At 40.0% G+C, this 18136-nt stretch overlaps 1 protein-coding gene across 3 annotated transcripts in view; it reads left to right on the top strand.

Annotated features, from left to right (window-relative positions):
- LOC576142 (DENN domain-containing protein 5B) overlaps positions 1 to 18136 on the top strand; it is a 64313-nt gene that overhangs the window by 33387 nt on the left and 12790 nt on the right. For 2 of the 3 annotated variants that reach the window (XM_030988666.1, XM_030988665.1), the window contains exons 4-9: positions 741 to 934; positions 3870 to 3884; positions 13064 to 13738; positions 15319 to 15535; positions 16070 to 16211; positions 16849 to 16942. In XM_030988666.1, coding sequence (XP_030844526.1) covers positions 741 to 934; positions 3870 to 3884; positions 13064 to 13738; positions 15319 to 15535; positions 16070 to 16211; positions 16849 to 16942 — 1337 coding nt within the window. The remainder of the gene's footprint in view (positions 1 to 740; positions 935 to 3869; positions 3885 to 13063; positions 13739 to 15318; positions 15536 to 16069; positions 16212 to 16848; positions 16943 to 18136) is intronic. The other variant, XM_030988667.1, reaches the window with a different exon arrangement.

The following is an 18136-nucleotide window of genomic DNA, read 5'->3' as shown; positions in this document are numbered from 1 at the left end:
CTATGTTGCTTTTCTTCCGACCTCTAGTGTTGCGTCATGGTGTAATCCTCTGTCTCTTACCATGAAAGCTTTGTACCTTCTTCTCTATGCAAGAAAACAAATCTAAACATTTGCTCTGTTTCCCCCCTTTCCAGATTACCAGCTACTGATGCTGGTAGTGGAGTGCATCACCGCCCTCAGCTTTCCTTTTCAGTGGCCTTACGCCTATGTCCCGATTCTTCCGATTTCATGTGTTGCTTCATGATGTAGTCATCTGTCTTTTACCATGAAAGCTTTGTAACTTCTTCTTTACACCAGAAAAATGAATCTAAACATTCGCTCTTGTTTCCCCCCTTTCCAGATTACCAGCGACTGATGCTGGTATCAGGAGTGCATCACAGCCCTCATCTTCCCCTTCTCGTGGCCTTATGTCTATGTCCCGATTCTTCCAATTTCCTGTGTTGCTTCATGATGTAGTCATCTGTCTCTTACCATGAAAGCTTTGTAACTTCTTCTCTACACCAGAAAAATGAATCTAAACATTTGCTCTTTTGCCCCCCTTTCCAGATTTCCAGCAACTGGTGTTGATAGCAGAGCCCTCATCTTTCCCTTTCAATGGCCTTACACCTACGTTGCTCTTCTTCCAACCTCCACTGTTGCCATGAGATGTGGTCTCCTCTCTCTTGCAAAATGCTTTGTAATTGCATTCCTGTAATAAAGAATGAAACTTACTGTGTGATTTGTTTTTCCCCCCTTTCCAGATTACCAGCGACTGATGCTGGTATCAGAGTGCATCACTGCCCTCCTCTTTCCCTTCACGTGGCCTTACGCCTATGTCCCGATTCTTCCGGCCTCTATGCTCTACTTTCTGGACGCCCCGCTCCCGTTCATCATGGGTCTTCACCTCGGCGAGGCCAACCTCCACCCGGAGTCGGACATGGAACTTCCCACTCAGGTAAGGAGATTTACAGTCAGGTGCTGCCTTCTGGTGGAGTTTAAGAAAAATCCAACCTTAAAGCCTGCCTGCACTAGTTTGGCTGGGAAGGATAAGACCTCCCGGCAAGGTCACTGACAGGTGGTTATCTCATCAAATCAGCTCTCAATTAATATAAGAGAAAGGGGATCATGGGGGACCAACAGGCACTGATTAGGCATTGTTTGCTATATAGAGGGCGCAAGTAGCTATAGGTAGGTAGTGGGGCTTTAAAGTGAGACTGCACTACTTGTAGCTACTTACGCCCTCTATAGAGCAAACAATGCCTAAGTGGTACCCGTTGGTCCCCCATGATCCCCTTTTTCTTACGTTAAGTGAGAGATGATTTGATAAGATAACCACCTGTCAGTGACTTTGCAGGGAGGTCTAATTCCTCCTGACCAAACTAGTGCAGACAGGCTTTAATAGAAAATTACTCTAGAAGGAAGCAGACAAGTCAGAAAAGTAGACTGGTGAAAGTTTAAATTTAAATGGACAAAAAATGAAAAAGTTATTAATTTGCACTTTTTGTGTTTTTTGGCAAATTCTTATGAAAAAAGAGGTATCAAACAATGAAGTGGGTACTCTTTAATTGTTTTTTAATGAAATGATGCATTTCTTTGCAGCATAACTGGCTTATAACTTATAAAGCAATGACATTTACAACTAGTGCATCCAGGGTTCCAAATTGAGAGCCTCACCATGACTGCTTAATGAAGGAAGGAAGTTCACAAAATGGTGCTTAAAATATGATCATGAACCAAGATCCAAAAGGGAATATGTGTGTAAAGGCTACAGTATGGCTCTGTATCTTTTTAATAGCACAGAGGGTCCCGATTGAGATTTGGGGGGTCTGTACTCTATAGGCCTATGCATGATCCCTATGTTAAATCTGGGGCTTGGGACCTAGTATTCTGGCACCTGATATATGAGGGCCTATTATTGTCGAGCTCTTGTGACAGGGTGCTGCAAAAGAAATGTGATCAATTTCGTTTTGCAACTAATCAAGGAAATTGAAACATATGTTAGATAGAATTATTGGCATCACTATGAATTAAGAGCAAGTCTATGGTATTTTAGTCATTTCATGTCCCATATATGTTACCAAATAAAGTCGAAAACTGACCCAGTAGGGTCACCTTAGGGGAACATAAAAAGGGGCCACTGTAGATGGATGGCCTTTATAGACAGGTTCTACAAGACACATTTCTTTCTAGAGGGAGACTTAATACATGGCCACTTCAGACAGGTAGCCACTAACACAGGTTTGACTGTAGGCCTATTGTGGAGCTATGAGTATAAACTGACATCACATGTGTCAAGGTTATGAGATACATTTACAGTTAAAGATAAAGACCAGTTATGGTCATGCGATTGCATTGTGAAAGAAACGTTGTGAAATCAATCAGAAAAGGTTGATCATCTAGCATAGATGTACTGCAAGGTGCTGGAATCGTCAATATGATAAGAAATTTGGCCAAGTCTTCATAAAGTTACAAGCACTGTACACAGAAAGATGTATATTGGACTACGCACACGTGCGTGACACGTGCGTTTTTATCTCTCACACACCAATAGATAAACTAATTTACCAAATATATCAATTAGTAGGCAGTTTCCCGGCAAATTTTTTATCATGTATTATTCAAAACATATTCTTTCACATGATTGGTAATAAGAGCTTCCATTTCATATTTTGAAATTGGGGCGTTTCCAATACTGGTCTTTACCTTTAACAACTACCTTGACCAAATTCTGTGATGTTTTAAAGACCGCCAATACTACTGGCCCAGAAGGGATTAGACCACATAGCGAGGTCACTGACAGGTTGCTATCTCATTAACTCAGCTCTCAACTAACATAAGAAAAAGAGGATCATGGGGGACCAACAGGCACCGATTGGGGAAGTTTTCTATATAGAGGGAGCTAGTAGGTACAAGTAGGACAGTGGGGCTTTAAGTATGTGCAAAATTGTTCTGTCCCGATTTATGTTTCTTGAGAATCTGACATATATTGAATCTTACATCTACAAATATTCAGCAAAGGTCGCATTTCAACCCGTCTATGACTCATCCTTGAGTTTCGAAAAAACACAACAAACCTCAAACTTTCAGGGGGGTATGAATAATTTAGTTGTTCGTGTACTTGGTTACCGTGTGGTCAGTAACATATGGGACAAAATAGCTCTGATTTGCCCATAGAAACTTGCATGTTAGCCAAGTCCAAACACCTGTACGTTCCACCGTAAATGTCACGGTTATGAAACCCCAGATTAGAGCCGATTTGTGCCTTATAACCAGAGCATTGAACGGCTGCTCGACTGCTCGTAGGAGGTCGTTCCGGTGTCAGAGACCGCAGCGTAGCTCATGTCTTCCTGTAGATAATCCAGGCTTGCCGGATCGGTAAAGGCATGTTATCCGGCAGTCTGAGCTAATCAGTGTCTATATTCTTGTGGTGATAAATGATTGATGATTAAATCTACAGCATTTATGTAGTCCCACCGATTAATTTAGTTATTCATTCATTTATTTATTTATTCTACTTTAATATTTTATGTTACGGGGGAGGGGCTTTTAATGGTATATATATACAGTCCTTCAAAAACAGTTTGAAGTCTCTTTTTTTGCAGAGGGAGATACAAGAAAAAGGCTTTTGATTTCATCAATACACTGATGGATTTCGTGGAGGGGAGATATTGACAATATATACTTAACAAGTTGCGCAATAATTGAATTGGTGGATTGATGGATGGATGAAAGAATGAGTACCTTTGACAAAGTTGTCAGATTATCAAAGATGAGATAAAATATCAAAATTAACAAATAAAGTGTAATTACATGTAATTTATCTCATTTCAATTATGTTTTTTAAATGACATTTCAAATGTTTCAAATGATTTCTTGATTACCGTATGCAGGTCCAGGATATAAAGGTAACCCTTTCTCTTTTACTATTGGTTGTTAGGGATAAAGGTGAAAGGTCATAAAGGTTAAAGGTCATAGTGAAATGGGCCATTAGCTGGCCTGGTGGTGTAATGGGAAAGCAGTTGTCAACCTGAGATACATGGTACAGAAAAGGCATGTGATAATTCCCTCTTGGTTAAGACTAAATGATTTGATCGTACAATCCAGTTGCAAATCTCTACTTTCAATCATTATTTTTAATTGATGGCATCTTATTTTTAGTAATCATGGATGATGTAAAAGTTGAGGAATCAAATCAACTTCAATCCCATCTATTTGCCTTGATGCCCTCACTCCATGCAGTGATTGTGATTTTGTTTGTGGGAAGAGGGAAGGTTCTGAAGTATGCATGTATCGAACGATGCCACTCCCCCCTCCGATCCCCATCTCCTCCTTTCTTCACAGAGCCCTGTTACTTACTACAGGTGTATGTATGTCTTCATCAGCTTGAGATTGCCAAAAAGCCCGCTATTTCTGATTTGGGAAGTAGCCTGAAGTTACAAGTCTTCATCAGTTCAAGACTCGACCTCGAAACATGAAACTCCAGCTCGAGAAATTAGCTCAAGATATTTTGCTCAGTGTTCATATACATGTATAGTGCGAGTCTTAGGGCTGGTGAAGACGCACTGGACGAAAAGCGTGATATTTTGCCAAATGGCGGGATATTTGGTAAACTAGCCCAAGATATCTTCAGATGATTATCTCGACCAAACACACCGCTAATTGCAATTGCGCGCTGATGAAGACGCAAATTAGCTGGATAATTTGCGATCGGGATAGTCAAAATAGCAGGTTATTTGGCAATCTCAAGCTGATGATGACAGGCCTTATCATTGTGCTCACAGCTGGAGATATATTGTAGTTGATCTCTTTCCTATACTGTACCTGTACGTCAGCAGAATCCATGCACGTCATATGTTACATGTTTGGAAATGGTGGGGTTCTAAAATGTGTCAATATGCCCCTCCTTCCCCCCCCCCCCCCAAAGCCTAATTACTGATTGTGCCCCATCTCTTGATTATTAATCTACCTTAATGCAGGAAGAATCTAAACATAGTATTGGGGGGGGGGGATGGATCTAGATTCTAGAATGTATCAATATGGCCCCTATCTCCCTCTCCCCCTTCTCCCTCTTCCCCTTCCCCTTCTCCCCCCCTCTCTCTCTCTCTCCTCCCTTCTCTCCTTCCTCTCTCCTCCCTCCCTCTCTCTCCCTCCCTCTCTCTCCCTCCCTCCTTTCCTTCCTCCCTTCTTCTCTCTCTCCCTCCTTCCTTCCCTCCCTCCCTTCCTCCCTCTCTCCCTCTCTCCCCAGAGCCTAATCACCAATTGTGCCCTGTTTCTTAATTGTAAATCTACCCTAACGTAAGAAGAATCCAAGCACATTACGGGTTGTATTGGAAGTTCAACGATGAGTCATGTGGGGGCATTGGGTAATGGAATTACCACCCGCTGTTAAGGTTTGAGATACATAATGTAGTTATGGCTGCATGATACTGTAGATAAACAACCACTAAAGGTAATATCAACCATTATGGGACGATCAATGTAGAGCATTAGGAGGTGCCAAAAGGAAGCATGTTGCGATCGAGATACAGGTTTTGAAATTTGCCCCAGATTATTTGTTATGATTCCAGACCAGTCTTAGCAGTGTGATGTCACCTTGTAATGACATTTTTTGGTGTTTTCTTTTGATCAAGAATATTATGAATTACAGAAAGAGCAATAATCTATTAAAATTCAGAGTCAGTTTCTGTTAAAATTATTGTGCTATTCATAAACAAGAAATATTTAATTTTAAAAGAAGGAAAAAACTGGGATTAATTGAGGAATCATGGAAAGTAAGTTCTGGTTCAAGTTAGACTTACAATGTATTGTAATTTCCATAAGAAGATATATAAATGCATGAAATTCCACAACATACGCAAATTTACAACGCTAAATGTAGAGACTCTTTGTGAACACTTCAGAAAGGCCAGTTAAATATTCTGGAAAAGAAAGAGATGAAGCGTCCATTATTTAATGTTGATAGACTTGCCTCTTTCAATTTCATTCAGCAAGTTTGATATTATTATTGAGACATGTTTCCTTTTGCCATGCATGTAAATAGGACAGGGTAATGTTGTATTGCATGCAAATAAAGGAACCTTCAAAATCAGGCAGCTGGTGGCGGAAAAGGAGGATTACATGTTTAGGGATAAAGAGACATAGGGTTTGAATGAGGTTCATCTTCTCTTGGAGGTACAACTGTACATATACTGTAAATGGTATTTACATTTAAAGGCACACTATCCTACTTGTAGCTACTTGCTCCCTCTATAGTGAAAACTTCCCGAATCGGTGCCTGTTGGTCCCCCATGATCCTCTTTTTCTTATGTTAAATGAGAGCTGAGTTAATGAGATAGCCACCTGTCACAGTGACCTCGCTGGCTCGCTGTGTGGTCTAATCCCTTCTGGCTGAAGTAGTAAAGCCTACCTTTAAAGGCTGTCTGTACTAGTTTGGCTAGGAGGGATTAGAACACCCAGCGAGGTCACTGAAAGGTGGATATCTCATCAACTCAGCTCTCAATTAACATAAGAAAAAGAGGATCATGGGGGACCAGTGGTCATCGATTAGGCATTGTTTTCAATATAGAGGGAGCAAGTAGCCACAGGTAGTACAGTGGGGCTTTAACTACAATTTCACATGTATTTAAAATCAGACTTACATGTATCTATTAAGGCCACCCAAGGGAGTCTTTCTACACAGGTTCTACAGCACATATTTATCTCTCTCTCTCTCCCTCCCTCTCTCTCTCTCCCTCCCTCCCTCCCTCTCTCTCTCTCTCTCTCTCTCTCTCTCTCTCTTGAGGGAGACAAATTGTATGGCCACTATAGACAGGTGGCCTTTATAGAGAGGTGGCCGCTAGGACAGGTTTGACTGTACTTTGTGTACTGTAAGTACAATGAACTAACTGTAAAACCAGAGACTTTCACGAAACTAAACTTTTGTGGCCTCTTAAAGATGGCCATTTTCATGGCAAGAAACTTACATGTACAGTAAGGTTTAGCCAAGAGCTGGAGCATGCACAACAGCTTACATGTAGTTATTAGATTTACATGTTTAACACAAAAAGGCAGACAGAGATGGCCTTCGGTCATTACGTGCATTTCTTCTTTGGTCAGTTCTGCATCTGCATCGGTGGTCAAGGAAATAGTGGTATATGGTTTTGCTTCTTGAATGACAGCAGTTGGGTTTAATTCTACCGAGGAGCTCTGAAATGATTGTTAAAACTTTAAAAGGGGGAGTCTAATTAAATATTTTGTGTACTTTCTTTTGGAGAAGCATTTTTTCTTGAAAACAAGAGTCCCCTGTTGCATTAATCGGACAAATTCAGCATTTCCTTCTTACATGTTTCGTCATCATTCTGTCATTGGCTACATGTAAGGTAGATAAAGATTTTGACAGTTCATGTTTGAAGTTTTAATCCTGTTTTCGTTAATTGAACCTGAAATGTCATCACGTTTTATGGATTTGTAGACACTGTTTGTAGTTTCAGAGATGAACACGTCTGGGCAGAGCCAGAAGGGCATTAAATATGGGTGTTAACTGCATGTTAAAGTATAGAGTATTAGAGTATGAGTTAATGCCCTTTTGGCTCCAAATAGATGAAAAATAACCCCGCATCAATGTCTACATCTTTTCTGCTACAATTACTGGTACTCAAAACATCATAAAGTAGAGCTTTACATACGTGTATCTCACCCCCCCCCCTCTCTCTCTCTCTCTCTCTCTCTCTCTCCTTTAGAATTGTTTGTGCTGTAAGACTCAGAAGAAATAGATTAAAAACTAATATATCCCTAGTTTGTGATGGAAACAAAATATAGGACAAATTATTTTCATTTGTTGTGACATTGAGCTTTTGGTTGTTGCTGCCTGTGAAGTCTCTGTTTTTCGCTTTAATGAACGAAAGATTTTGAGGGCTGTCAGCGGAGAAAGAGAGAGATATTGTTGAGTGCTCCGCACGTGCACGATGATGATTGGACATTGATCGTGTTGGTACATGGGACGGAGATCTTTATTGGAAATTTGTCCATCTCTGTCACTCGGCACAGAAAAGATGACAGTTATGGAGATATGAGAGGCCACCTGCACAGCTTATGAATGGGACCAATCTATGTAGTTATGTATGGGAATAGTCTGCCGGCTCAGACTCTTGCTTGCCGGCACAAACCCTTGTCAGTCATGCGTAACAGTGTCTGCACTATGAGACTAGGCTGCATAGGCTCTTTACTTCTATAGTTGCTCCTGAAACAGCCAGAAAGTATGTCACATTATCAAGAAAATGGTGATGCCCATGTCGTGCTGAGAAACTGTACTTTATTTTTGCTTTATACATGTACATCTCTTACACTTTGGTGGGGAATCTTGTAGATTTACGGGCAATGATATAATAAATCTCTCAGAATAAGTAAAGTTATTACTTGGGGTTCGATTTCCTTTAACTGTTAATAGTCACATGATACTGGGGACCTACACGTACAGCTGTATTGTCATATATTAACAATTACATGTACATATGAATTAGAGCCAAGAGATCAAAATAGTTGGCAAGGTACTACAAATAGAGTTAAAGTCTAGTTAACCTATTAAAATGATTTCTGCCAAGAGCCAGAAAGGCAGTAACTCTGTAAAAGGAAACCATCTGTGATGCCTAACACCCTTCTGGCTCTCAGCAGACGACATGACAGGTGGCAGATTAGTGTAATCCAGAGGTGCATGGGATTAAAATTTTGACCTGCATGGGATTATAATTTTGACCTGCATGTACTTGTAATTGTGTTTGTGACTGACTATGGTTGCGTTTATCTAGGATATTTTTGGCTAGAATCAGGTTTCTCAAACGTCTTTCAGGCAAATTTAGAAGTAGATAAACGCAAAGCCTTTTTCAAACGTCTTTAGATATGGGCATATCAAAAGACGCAAAAAGGTGCGTTTTGTATGTGACATACAGCCAGAATCACGTTTCTGAGAGGTCGATAAACGCAAAGCTGTTTTGAACGTCACTTACAAATAGGACCACACAGGTGTTGTGTACAAGCATGTGTGTGAATTTGACCTCCGAGAAACTGTCTGCTTCCCGGGTCAAAACAGCTGGGCAGACACAAGGCCTTTATTTTGAATCGTGAAGAGTAGATAAACGCGACATCCCGCAAATCACGATCGTATAGTGGGGTATGATAGTGGGGTTCGATAGTGGGGTACGATATGTACATATCTAGTGGCAAGCCTAGATAAACGCGCTCTAATACTAAACCATTCCAGGATTTCCAGCCTTGAAAACAGGCATGTACATATGTCTACCTGTTTTCGTAGACACCATACCATAGCGCAAACAAAAATACAGCTCCATTTATGGTTTGTAGTACCGGTACATCATTTATTTTCAACACTTTCATATTGGTCCATGTATTGGTAAATATACAATGTATACATGCACAGTGAAACCTCGATACTTGGGGCCATGGAAATTACCTTGTTAAATCAAGAAGCTTGTTAATTGTTGTTTTATCAGGGTTAAAAAACAAAAGAATATAAAGAGCTAGGATCAGAAAAATTACCTTGATAAATAACAGATACCTCCATATATAAGAACTCTTTATAATATACATGTATATTGTATGTACATATATATCATTTCTTCATCTACAGTGAACTTGTATAATATCTACATGTACTCTCTGCCTGGTGTTGCATTTCATTGATTATAAAAAACACTGAACAAGGAAGACAAAACATAACCATCAGTCGTACACTCAACAAACAATAACATGCAGATATATTAATATCCAGGGCAGACCTGGCAGTATCTACTACATGTATCAGTCACAAGACTTTGTTTGTTAAGTGATTGACAAATATTATTATTATAATGTACACACATATATGTTCTTTTATTTATTTATTTTTAATTTAATTTTTATTTTTTTTAATTATTATCATTATTAATATTATTTTTTCTTTTTTTTAAATATTTAAAAAAAAAAAAAAAAAAAAATTTTTTTTTTTATTTATTTATTTATTTATTTATTTATTTATTTATTTTTATTTTTTTTTTTTTGTTGGGGGGGGGGGGGGCGGGGGGAATCGGGGGTGTGGCAGTAGATTCTTAAATCTTGCTACGTGATGTGCTTTTTGTGATGGATCTCGTTCACATAAGATGTAAAGGCAGCATCTAAATTGTTTAAAACATTTCCTTGATACTTTTTAATAATTTCTCTCTGTAATAGTGTTATTGTACCTTGGCACGAAGCAACAATGGTATATTTTTGTTCAATGATATAATTTGATCGATGTACCCATACTGAATGAGCAAAATCTATTAACTTGCATGTAGGAATTTATTTAGTTATTTCCTTATGCTTCACCGATTCAAACACTTGAAATAAAAGTGAAAAATCTGACAATATTCAATATATGAGAACAAAACTGAAAATTGAAACACATGTATATATACATGTAAAAGATGTTTTCTTGCAGTTTTGAACATGAATGGAATGAATAATTAAAACACGGTATAAGATTTTTTTTTATAATATGGTATGTGGAAGCCTACATCTACATGTACCCTCATTGTAACGCAAATAGCTGCTCTTATTTTTTAATACCCAAGATAAATCTACTACATCTCCATATATGGCCATGACTAATGAGACACCACAACTTTTCTGTGCTCCAAGATGTAGGAGACGATAAACAGGTCTGTTCCCATCCTCTGCACGTGTTGTTGATTTCCTCTCTAGTGCAGGGAGATTTTTGGTTAAAGTGTCATTTTTTATGAGTCAGAGCCGATAAATGAATTCCAGCCTGGAAATGGATCGTATGAAAACAGTGAAGAGTACTCTACTGTCGCGGGATAAAGGATTTATCATTGTTTAAGCAATGACATGGCTTTAAATAGCTTCGGTGGACCGACATTTGCTCTGGCGACAATTGCTCTGCAGTAAATAGTAAATACCCTACACTTTCCCAATTCTTCACTTCGTCCCTGGACCTAAACATGTAACCCGTACCCTAACCGTAAACCTAACATAAAGTCCAATTGCAGACCTAACTCCAGAGCAATTTGTTATTCATACAATTTTGGGGATCACTGAAGCTATACACATGTACTTCCTGGAATTAATGACCATGCATACAATTGTATGCAACTATTGTATTAATTGAATTAAGGATACCTTTCTGCATATTGCATAGCATGCATTAAATATGAACAGATATTGTGTGGATTATTATCAATTAATTGGAAATAAAGGAGGACAGATACATTGATAATGTAAACCATAGGTGGACTTTGTAGTACGAGAAAACAATGACAATTTGGATTAAAATCACTTGCAAAAAAAGAACGAGCATAATTGCTTCATCATGACAAAACAATGCTAGCAATTAAAGAAGGGGAAAAGGGGGTGAAAATGAAAATAAAAAGAATTTTAGATGAGTCATTCAAGGAAATGGAACTTAGACATGTTATGATGAATGAATCACTTTAATGAATACTTTTATGTGAACCAATTAGTATAAAGGGATTGGTTATCTTTGTCTCAGATTCTGAAAGAAAGTCCTGGATTTAGCTCATGCTAGCTGCAATGATAATTACAAACCTTTAGGTCAATCAGGAACCCTGTGACTTTTACAAGCCGATCAGCTGTCTGATTATCAAGATATTTATGATTGGAAATCGAAATTTCAAAAACTGTTTTTATAACAAAACAGTGGGGTGAGGACTGGGGAGATTGAAGAATGGAAGAGAGAGAGGGGAATGGGAGGGAGAGAGAGACAGGGGAGGGGGAAGAGAGAGAGAGGGGGAGGGAAGAGAGAGGGGAGGGAAGAGAGAGGGGAGGGAAGAGAGAGGGGGGGGGGGGGAGGGTGGAGGGGAGAGAAAGGGGAGGGAAGAGAGAGAGAGGGAAGGGTAGACTAATATGGAGCAGAGAATGAATGATAGCAAATGAGGAAGAGATGTAGAGAGAGAGTGAGCGATAGAGAGAGAGAGGGGGAGGGTTATAGAATGAGGGAGAAAAATGTGTAGAAAGCGGTATGAAGGAAAGTGAAAGGAGATACCGTACTATATGAGGACACATTGAATTTTTGTTAGGATTCATTTACAATGTATGTCCATATATTCAATTGCACGCACATGTCTGATACGAACATGTAGCATATCAGCAAATTCTCTAGGTCTTCTACTTTTTTTGACGAGTAAAAAGAAAATGATTTTCCAAGCCCTCAGCTGTCAGATTATTCATGCAGGAAGATTGTGTGGTATCAGGGGCCCTAAGCTGGAAATGACAAAGTGCTTATGAGTTGATGTCTGTTTTGCATCATAACATCACCATCGTTATGCTTCCTCGTGACAATTTCTTCCTCATCTACAAATACATGTGTACATGTACATGCATGCCTGTTATATGTTGTAGTGCATACATGTACACTGTAGCTCTCTAGTCTGAGTTCCATAATGGCATTTTATGTGGGAGCTGAGACAAAGATATACATGTAGGCAGAGAGAGAGAGAGAGAGATAGAGATAAAGAGGGAGGAAGAAAAAAGAGAAGGAGAAAGAGAGAGAGAGAGAGAGAGAGGGGGGGGGGGGGTACTGATATGGAATAGAGGTGGGTATCTATAGTACCTGATTGGGTTGCTCTTGATATCTCTTTCCTTTTTAGGAAGGAATTTAAGGAACCCATTTATTGTTATAAAGGTATCTGGTTGATAGAGACTACAACTATGTAGAATATTCAGAGAATCTTGGACAAAATTATTTTACTGGTAGAAGGAATATGTTATGAAATTTCTAGTGCACATGCTAGAACAGTTACCATTATTGTGGGAATTTCATTTTGTTTGTTTCTTACTTTTACAGTTTGATATCATGATCTTTTTTCATGTAAGCAAACAATTCATCATCAAAATGTATTCCATACATGTATATGAACTGTAAAGTATTTGGCATATATTTCATATTTTGTGCTTGAATGTTGTCAGATATTTCTGGAGAAATGTATTATTTGTTTGTCATACAGAGGAAGACTGTGGAGTTAAATTGTGAATTCAGGTCATGATGTTGTACAAGTACATAATCATAATTTTCTTATGACTCCCTCTATATTTCCAGGCATCTCTCTGCTACGTGGATATCGACAACTCTTGCGTGGAACTCCCAGAAGAACTACCCAAGTTTCCCAACAAGCCGACCCTCATCCGAGAACTGAACAACCTCATCCAGAAGCACAAGCACCTTCCGGACAACTCCCCCTCTCGAACCACCACACCCTCCAGCACGACCCCGTCCACGACCTTGGGTAAGATGATCTCCCAGAACAAGGTCAACGACTTTGACTGGTCGCAAGTCCAGGCCGAGGTCACCCTCATCACAGCCATGAACCAGAACCTCGAGGGCAGTGTCGACGGCGATCAGGACAGTTCGTACTTCAGCTCGCCGAGCCGCGGCGAGAGCCCCACGGCGGGGCTTCCGTCCAAAGCTGACTTCATGCGCAACAACGAGATCGTGTCGCGGGTGGCGGAGATCGCGCAACGGACTGGCGTCATCACGTCCATCGCCGATTACGAGAACGACAACAGCAACGCGAACCCCTTGAACTTAAGCGAGGAGGAGCAAGAGCATAGAGAGTATGTCTCCATGCTAATCTTGAATTGTGCAATACGTGAGGTGTTCCTCCGAAGGTTAGTCGTGCTGCTGAGGAACTACGAGACCTTCATCATCCAGCCGAGAGTGAACAGTCTTGATGCATGGTTCACCAACAGAGACCAGATGCAGAACTTTGATAAGGTAGGTTAACAGCTAAACCCTTTTCTCCCATTCATTTGTCTGTATTTTTGCTTTATGTGACGTGTACATGTACATGTACTTTTTATTCAGTCAGCTTTAATAGTCAGTACTGCATGACCAGGGCCGTGTGACATAAAACTTGTTATCAATAACAAATGCAAAATAACTATGACAAATTTGCTCTCAGCCAATCAAATATCATGATATTTCAGTAGCTTATAACAGTTATTGTAACTTGTTATTGATAACAAGTATCATGGAACAGGACCCATATTTGGCAACACTGTTGCAAAAGGTATTAAAGAAAAACTAAAATATGTTTACACACACTGTTTTGATCATTGTATTGAGATAATGAAAGTGTTTGTAGGTTCATTCAGTTGCTTTTCTATATGTATGCATGAATACATGTATAGTAGTATTTGAACATGTTGCTCATGTGACCAAAAAGAGAGTCACAAGACATAACATATTGGACTATGTTTTGAAAATCTTGTGATCCGTTGGTTGATAGTATTGATGATAAAGATACAAAACGAGATAAGTCGTCAACCATTACATTACTCAATAGTTGAAATGAAACAGGAGTATGGCTTCCTCTTTGAAGCACAGACAAAAAGTACCAGTAGAGATCTACGAGTATTGTCGAGTAGTATATCCTAGGAAAAATATTTTGTCTTTATTCATTGTTTAGATATACAATTTGAATGGAGAGAACAAATTAAATTGTCAAGCTCAGTTTTGGTCCTCATGCTTTTCATTTTAGTTACAATTTGTTTATTAATTGCCACTGAAACTGAAAGGGTGAAATACAGTTTTTCACTTGCTCATTGAATCTAATGTTTTAATACTTCATTCTCATGTCAAATTCATGCACAACAAACAGAGATTTACATTTCTCAAAAAGGCACTGAAAGTTCACATGTAGCTTGACCATTCTGTGACCAAATGAACACAACACCTTTCAGATTCTATCATTCTACCTCATCTAAGCTATTAATAGTATTAAATGTCAAACTTCTCTGTAGTATGACATTTCCTATCCTTTCATTACAAAACCCCAAACAATAATTATCTATGTCCTTTCCATTCTGCATGGTACTTATAACTATCAGGCAGCCATCTTGCTACTCCCTTCGCTCCTCTCAAGGCATCGCGCTGAACCATCCATTTCCCTGGATGCTACCCACACTTGGTGGATAGAGCCTTTGGAACTGCTGCTCCCAAACTGTAGAATAACCTACCGATATCTCTTCGCAACAAAAAATCTGTCAATACCTGCAAAAATTGACATCTGCCATCACAAACTCTAGGAAGATGTTAAACAGAATAGGGGAAAGAAGACAGCCTTGCCTGACGCCTGTCATAACATGGAACCATTCCGTAACTTTACCATTAACGATGACAGCACATTTGGTCTGATGGTACATATACTTTATGAGGTCAATCAGGTTCTTCTCAACTCCTATTGAAAGAAGGCACTTTCATAGAGCTTCCCTCCAATAAATACATCATTTAATAATAATAATAATAATAATAATAATAATAATAATAATTTATTATTATTTATCTACCAACAGAACGCCTTTCTTGCCGACACCCCTGAGCTCCATCTCCCGTTCATGTCACCCTTCCTGGAGACCCAGCTCTTCGCCTCCTTCATCGACAACAAGATCATCTCCAACTGGGAGGAGAAGGACCAAGCCCTCAGCATCTTCGACGAGAGGGTGGAGCAGTTCCCGTCCAGCTCGCCTCAGACCCCGACAACAGAGGGCGCTTCATTTGTCAGCGAAGCAGGTTAGTGCCAAGTCGACTTTTAAACTCATACAGATGGATTTTGTGTCTGTTCTGCAGCAGATCTTTTGAGAAGGTTGCCCATTTGTGATTGATTGGTTGCACCTTTTTACATTTTCCAACTTTCCAATCGGTTTTTGATCTAATTTTCATTGACCTGTTTCTCCTATTTTTCTGCTTCTGAAGCCAACATAATATCGGGCCTAAAAATAGATGTTGTATTGCACTTTAGGTGCCAAAACATGGGTTGGTCGGTCGGACATCTTCTTTTTTTTTAGGCCTCAGAGTGGTCTTCTGCTTTAAGTGGCAAACATGATATGATACTGTTCGCCGTGGAGCACTTACTGTACTTGTACATTGTACACCAACTAAAAATTGTTGACAATTTGAGCAAAGGTTACATGATACTGTTTTGAGTTTGTGCTGATTCTATTCATTCTAATTGTTCTTCCATCAAACTGAAAAAACTTGGGATTCATGTACAATTTGTGCTTACATGTCCCTTTTTTTCTTTCTTTTTTCCTTTTTTCTCTTCAGAGGAGTTGATCAGAAGGCGAGCCAGCAATATTGACCACACCCCTTGCCCCCCTCGAGCTCTACCAGTAGACTCTAGCCACGTACCTCAATTCTTCCCAATGCTTCAAGATGATGTGCTCTTAAAGCCACCATACACTAATGGGTAAGTCACGACATCAATAGATTATAGTGAGTGTCTATGAGGAGTGGAGCACACATATACATGTACAGGTTAGACTGTATACACCCTATTGGACAACTTCTTTAGCATAGCAGAAGGTACAGTCAAACCTGCTTTAGCGATCACCTGTATAGAAAGACCGCTTTTTATGTTTCCCTTCAAAAGAAAATTCTCATTGAATTTTGAACTTAAAGCTTATCAGTACTAGTGTAAAGGAGGGATTAGACCACACTGCAAGGTCACTGGACAGATGGTTATCTCATCAACTCAGCTCCCAAATAACAAAAGAGAAAGAGGTTCATGGGGGACCAATGGTCACCGATTAGGCATTGTTTGTTGTATAGAGGGCGCAAGTAGCTACAAGTAGTGCAGTGGGCCTTTAAAGAACCTGTACATGAAGGTCACCTGCCTATAAAGATTGCCTCTCTTGTCTCCCTTGAATGGTCTTTATAAACAGGTTTCACTGAATATTGATTTAATTTCTTGTAACATATTATTACATGTAATTCTTAATTGTCCATGCCCCCCTCTCCCACACTTTTCCTGGGGTAACATGCGTACATGTTTGTTTGTTACTAAAGTGACTCATGGTGACTGTGTTCTTTTTTTTCGGTTACAGGAGGAATAAATATAGGAACATTGCAAAGTGGAAGCAGAAGGAGAGACAAGAACAACACAAGGAGCATCTCAATCTCCAGCCTCATGAGAGAGAGGTATGTGATGGGGATGGTGGTGGTGGTGGTGGTGGTGGTGGTGGTGGTGGTGGTGGTGGTGGTGGTGGTGGTGGTGGTGGTGGTGGTGGTGGTGGTGGTGGTGGTGGTGGTGGTGGTGGTGGTGGTGGTGGTGGTGGTGGTGGTGGTGGTGGTGGTGGTGGTGGTGGTGGTGGTGGTGGTGGTGGTGGTGGTGGTGGTGGTGGTGGTGGTGGTGGTGGTGGTGGTGGTGGTGGTGGTGGTGAGATAATAAAGGTGATTGTGTTGATGATGGCGACGATGTCGATGATAATGTCAAGGGATACAATTGTTTACTAGAAAAGGAGTAGAATAATTAGTTGGTAATTATTATGATTATGATGATGTTGATGGTTAAAATAGTAATGACATGCCAATGAATATCTCATTGTGATAATAACTGCCTTGTAATTGTGTCTGTTCAGTAAGACCGGCATCCAACAAGCTTTCGTGTAGCCCGAAAGTGTATGGTATTTTTTGCCTCGTCTTTCTTTCTACTGCACGATGGCTGAATGCTCAAATTTGTGGGTTTGTTTTGCTTGGTACGCGGCAATACACCGTTTTCCTCTTGTGGTCAAGTTTACTCATGCCTGCCCTAGGACAAGCTATGTAATCACCTGATAGCGAGCGGCCGCATCACAATGGTCGGAATGCGAATTGCATTCATTTGCGTTGCTAGCTGGGATAAGCTTTTTAACTTGTCCCGGCTGGCAACAAGCACTGCGTACCTTCTATTGGGGTGCGATAGTTTGTTGTCGGGTGTGCGTATGGCATTTTTAATTAGCGTTTGATGATGGCGTGTGTATAAATTTTGGCCTCATAGGGAAAATCGTTTATTGACGTTTATAGCTGAGGATCGATTGTCGGATAGAGAATTAGACAACACAGTGGGCGGGTCTCTCGCGTGGGGTTTGGAATTACATGGTGTTATGCTGGGCGCGTCCGGGATCCGTGAATAAGGTAGCATATTTTGTACTTGTTCATTCACCTATTCAATTGCTTTGATTTCTTTCCCCGGACGCGCCAGGCGTTACATGTGCCTTCCACACGCTTTGCAAGAGAGTTCTTCTCCATTTCTCTTTCTCCCTTTCTCTCTCTCTCTCTCTCTCTCTCTATCTCTCTTTCTTGCAGTCGTTCCTCTTACTGATTCGCGCATAGCGGGTTAATTATCCGCAAATC

The sequence above is a fragment of the Strongylocentrotus purpuratus genome, unplaced genomic scaffold (assembly GCF_000002235.5).
Source record: "Strongylocentrotus purpuratus isolate Spur 01 unplaced genomic scaffold, Spur_5.0 spur5_scaffold_17, whole genome shotgun sequence".
In the NCBI taxonomy this organism is placed as follows: Eukaryota; Metazoa; Echinodermata; class Echinoidea; order Camarodonta; family Strongylocentrotidae; genus Strongylocentrotus; species Strongylocentrotus purpuratus.
This window is presented reverse-complemented; position numbering and strand designations above follow the sequence as displayed.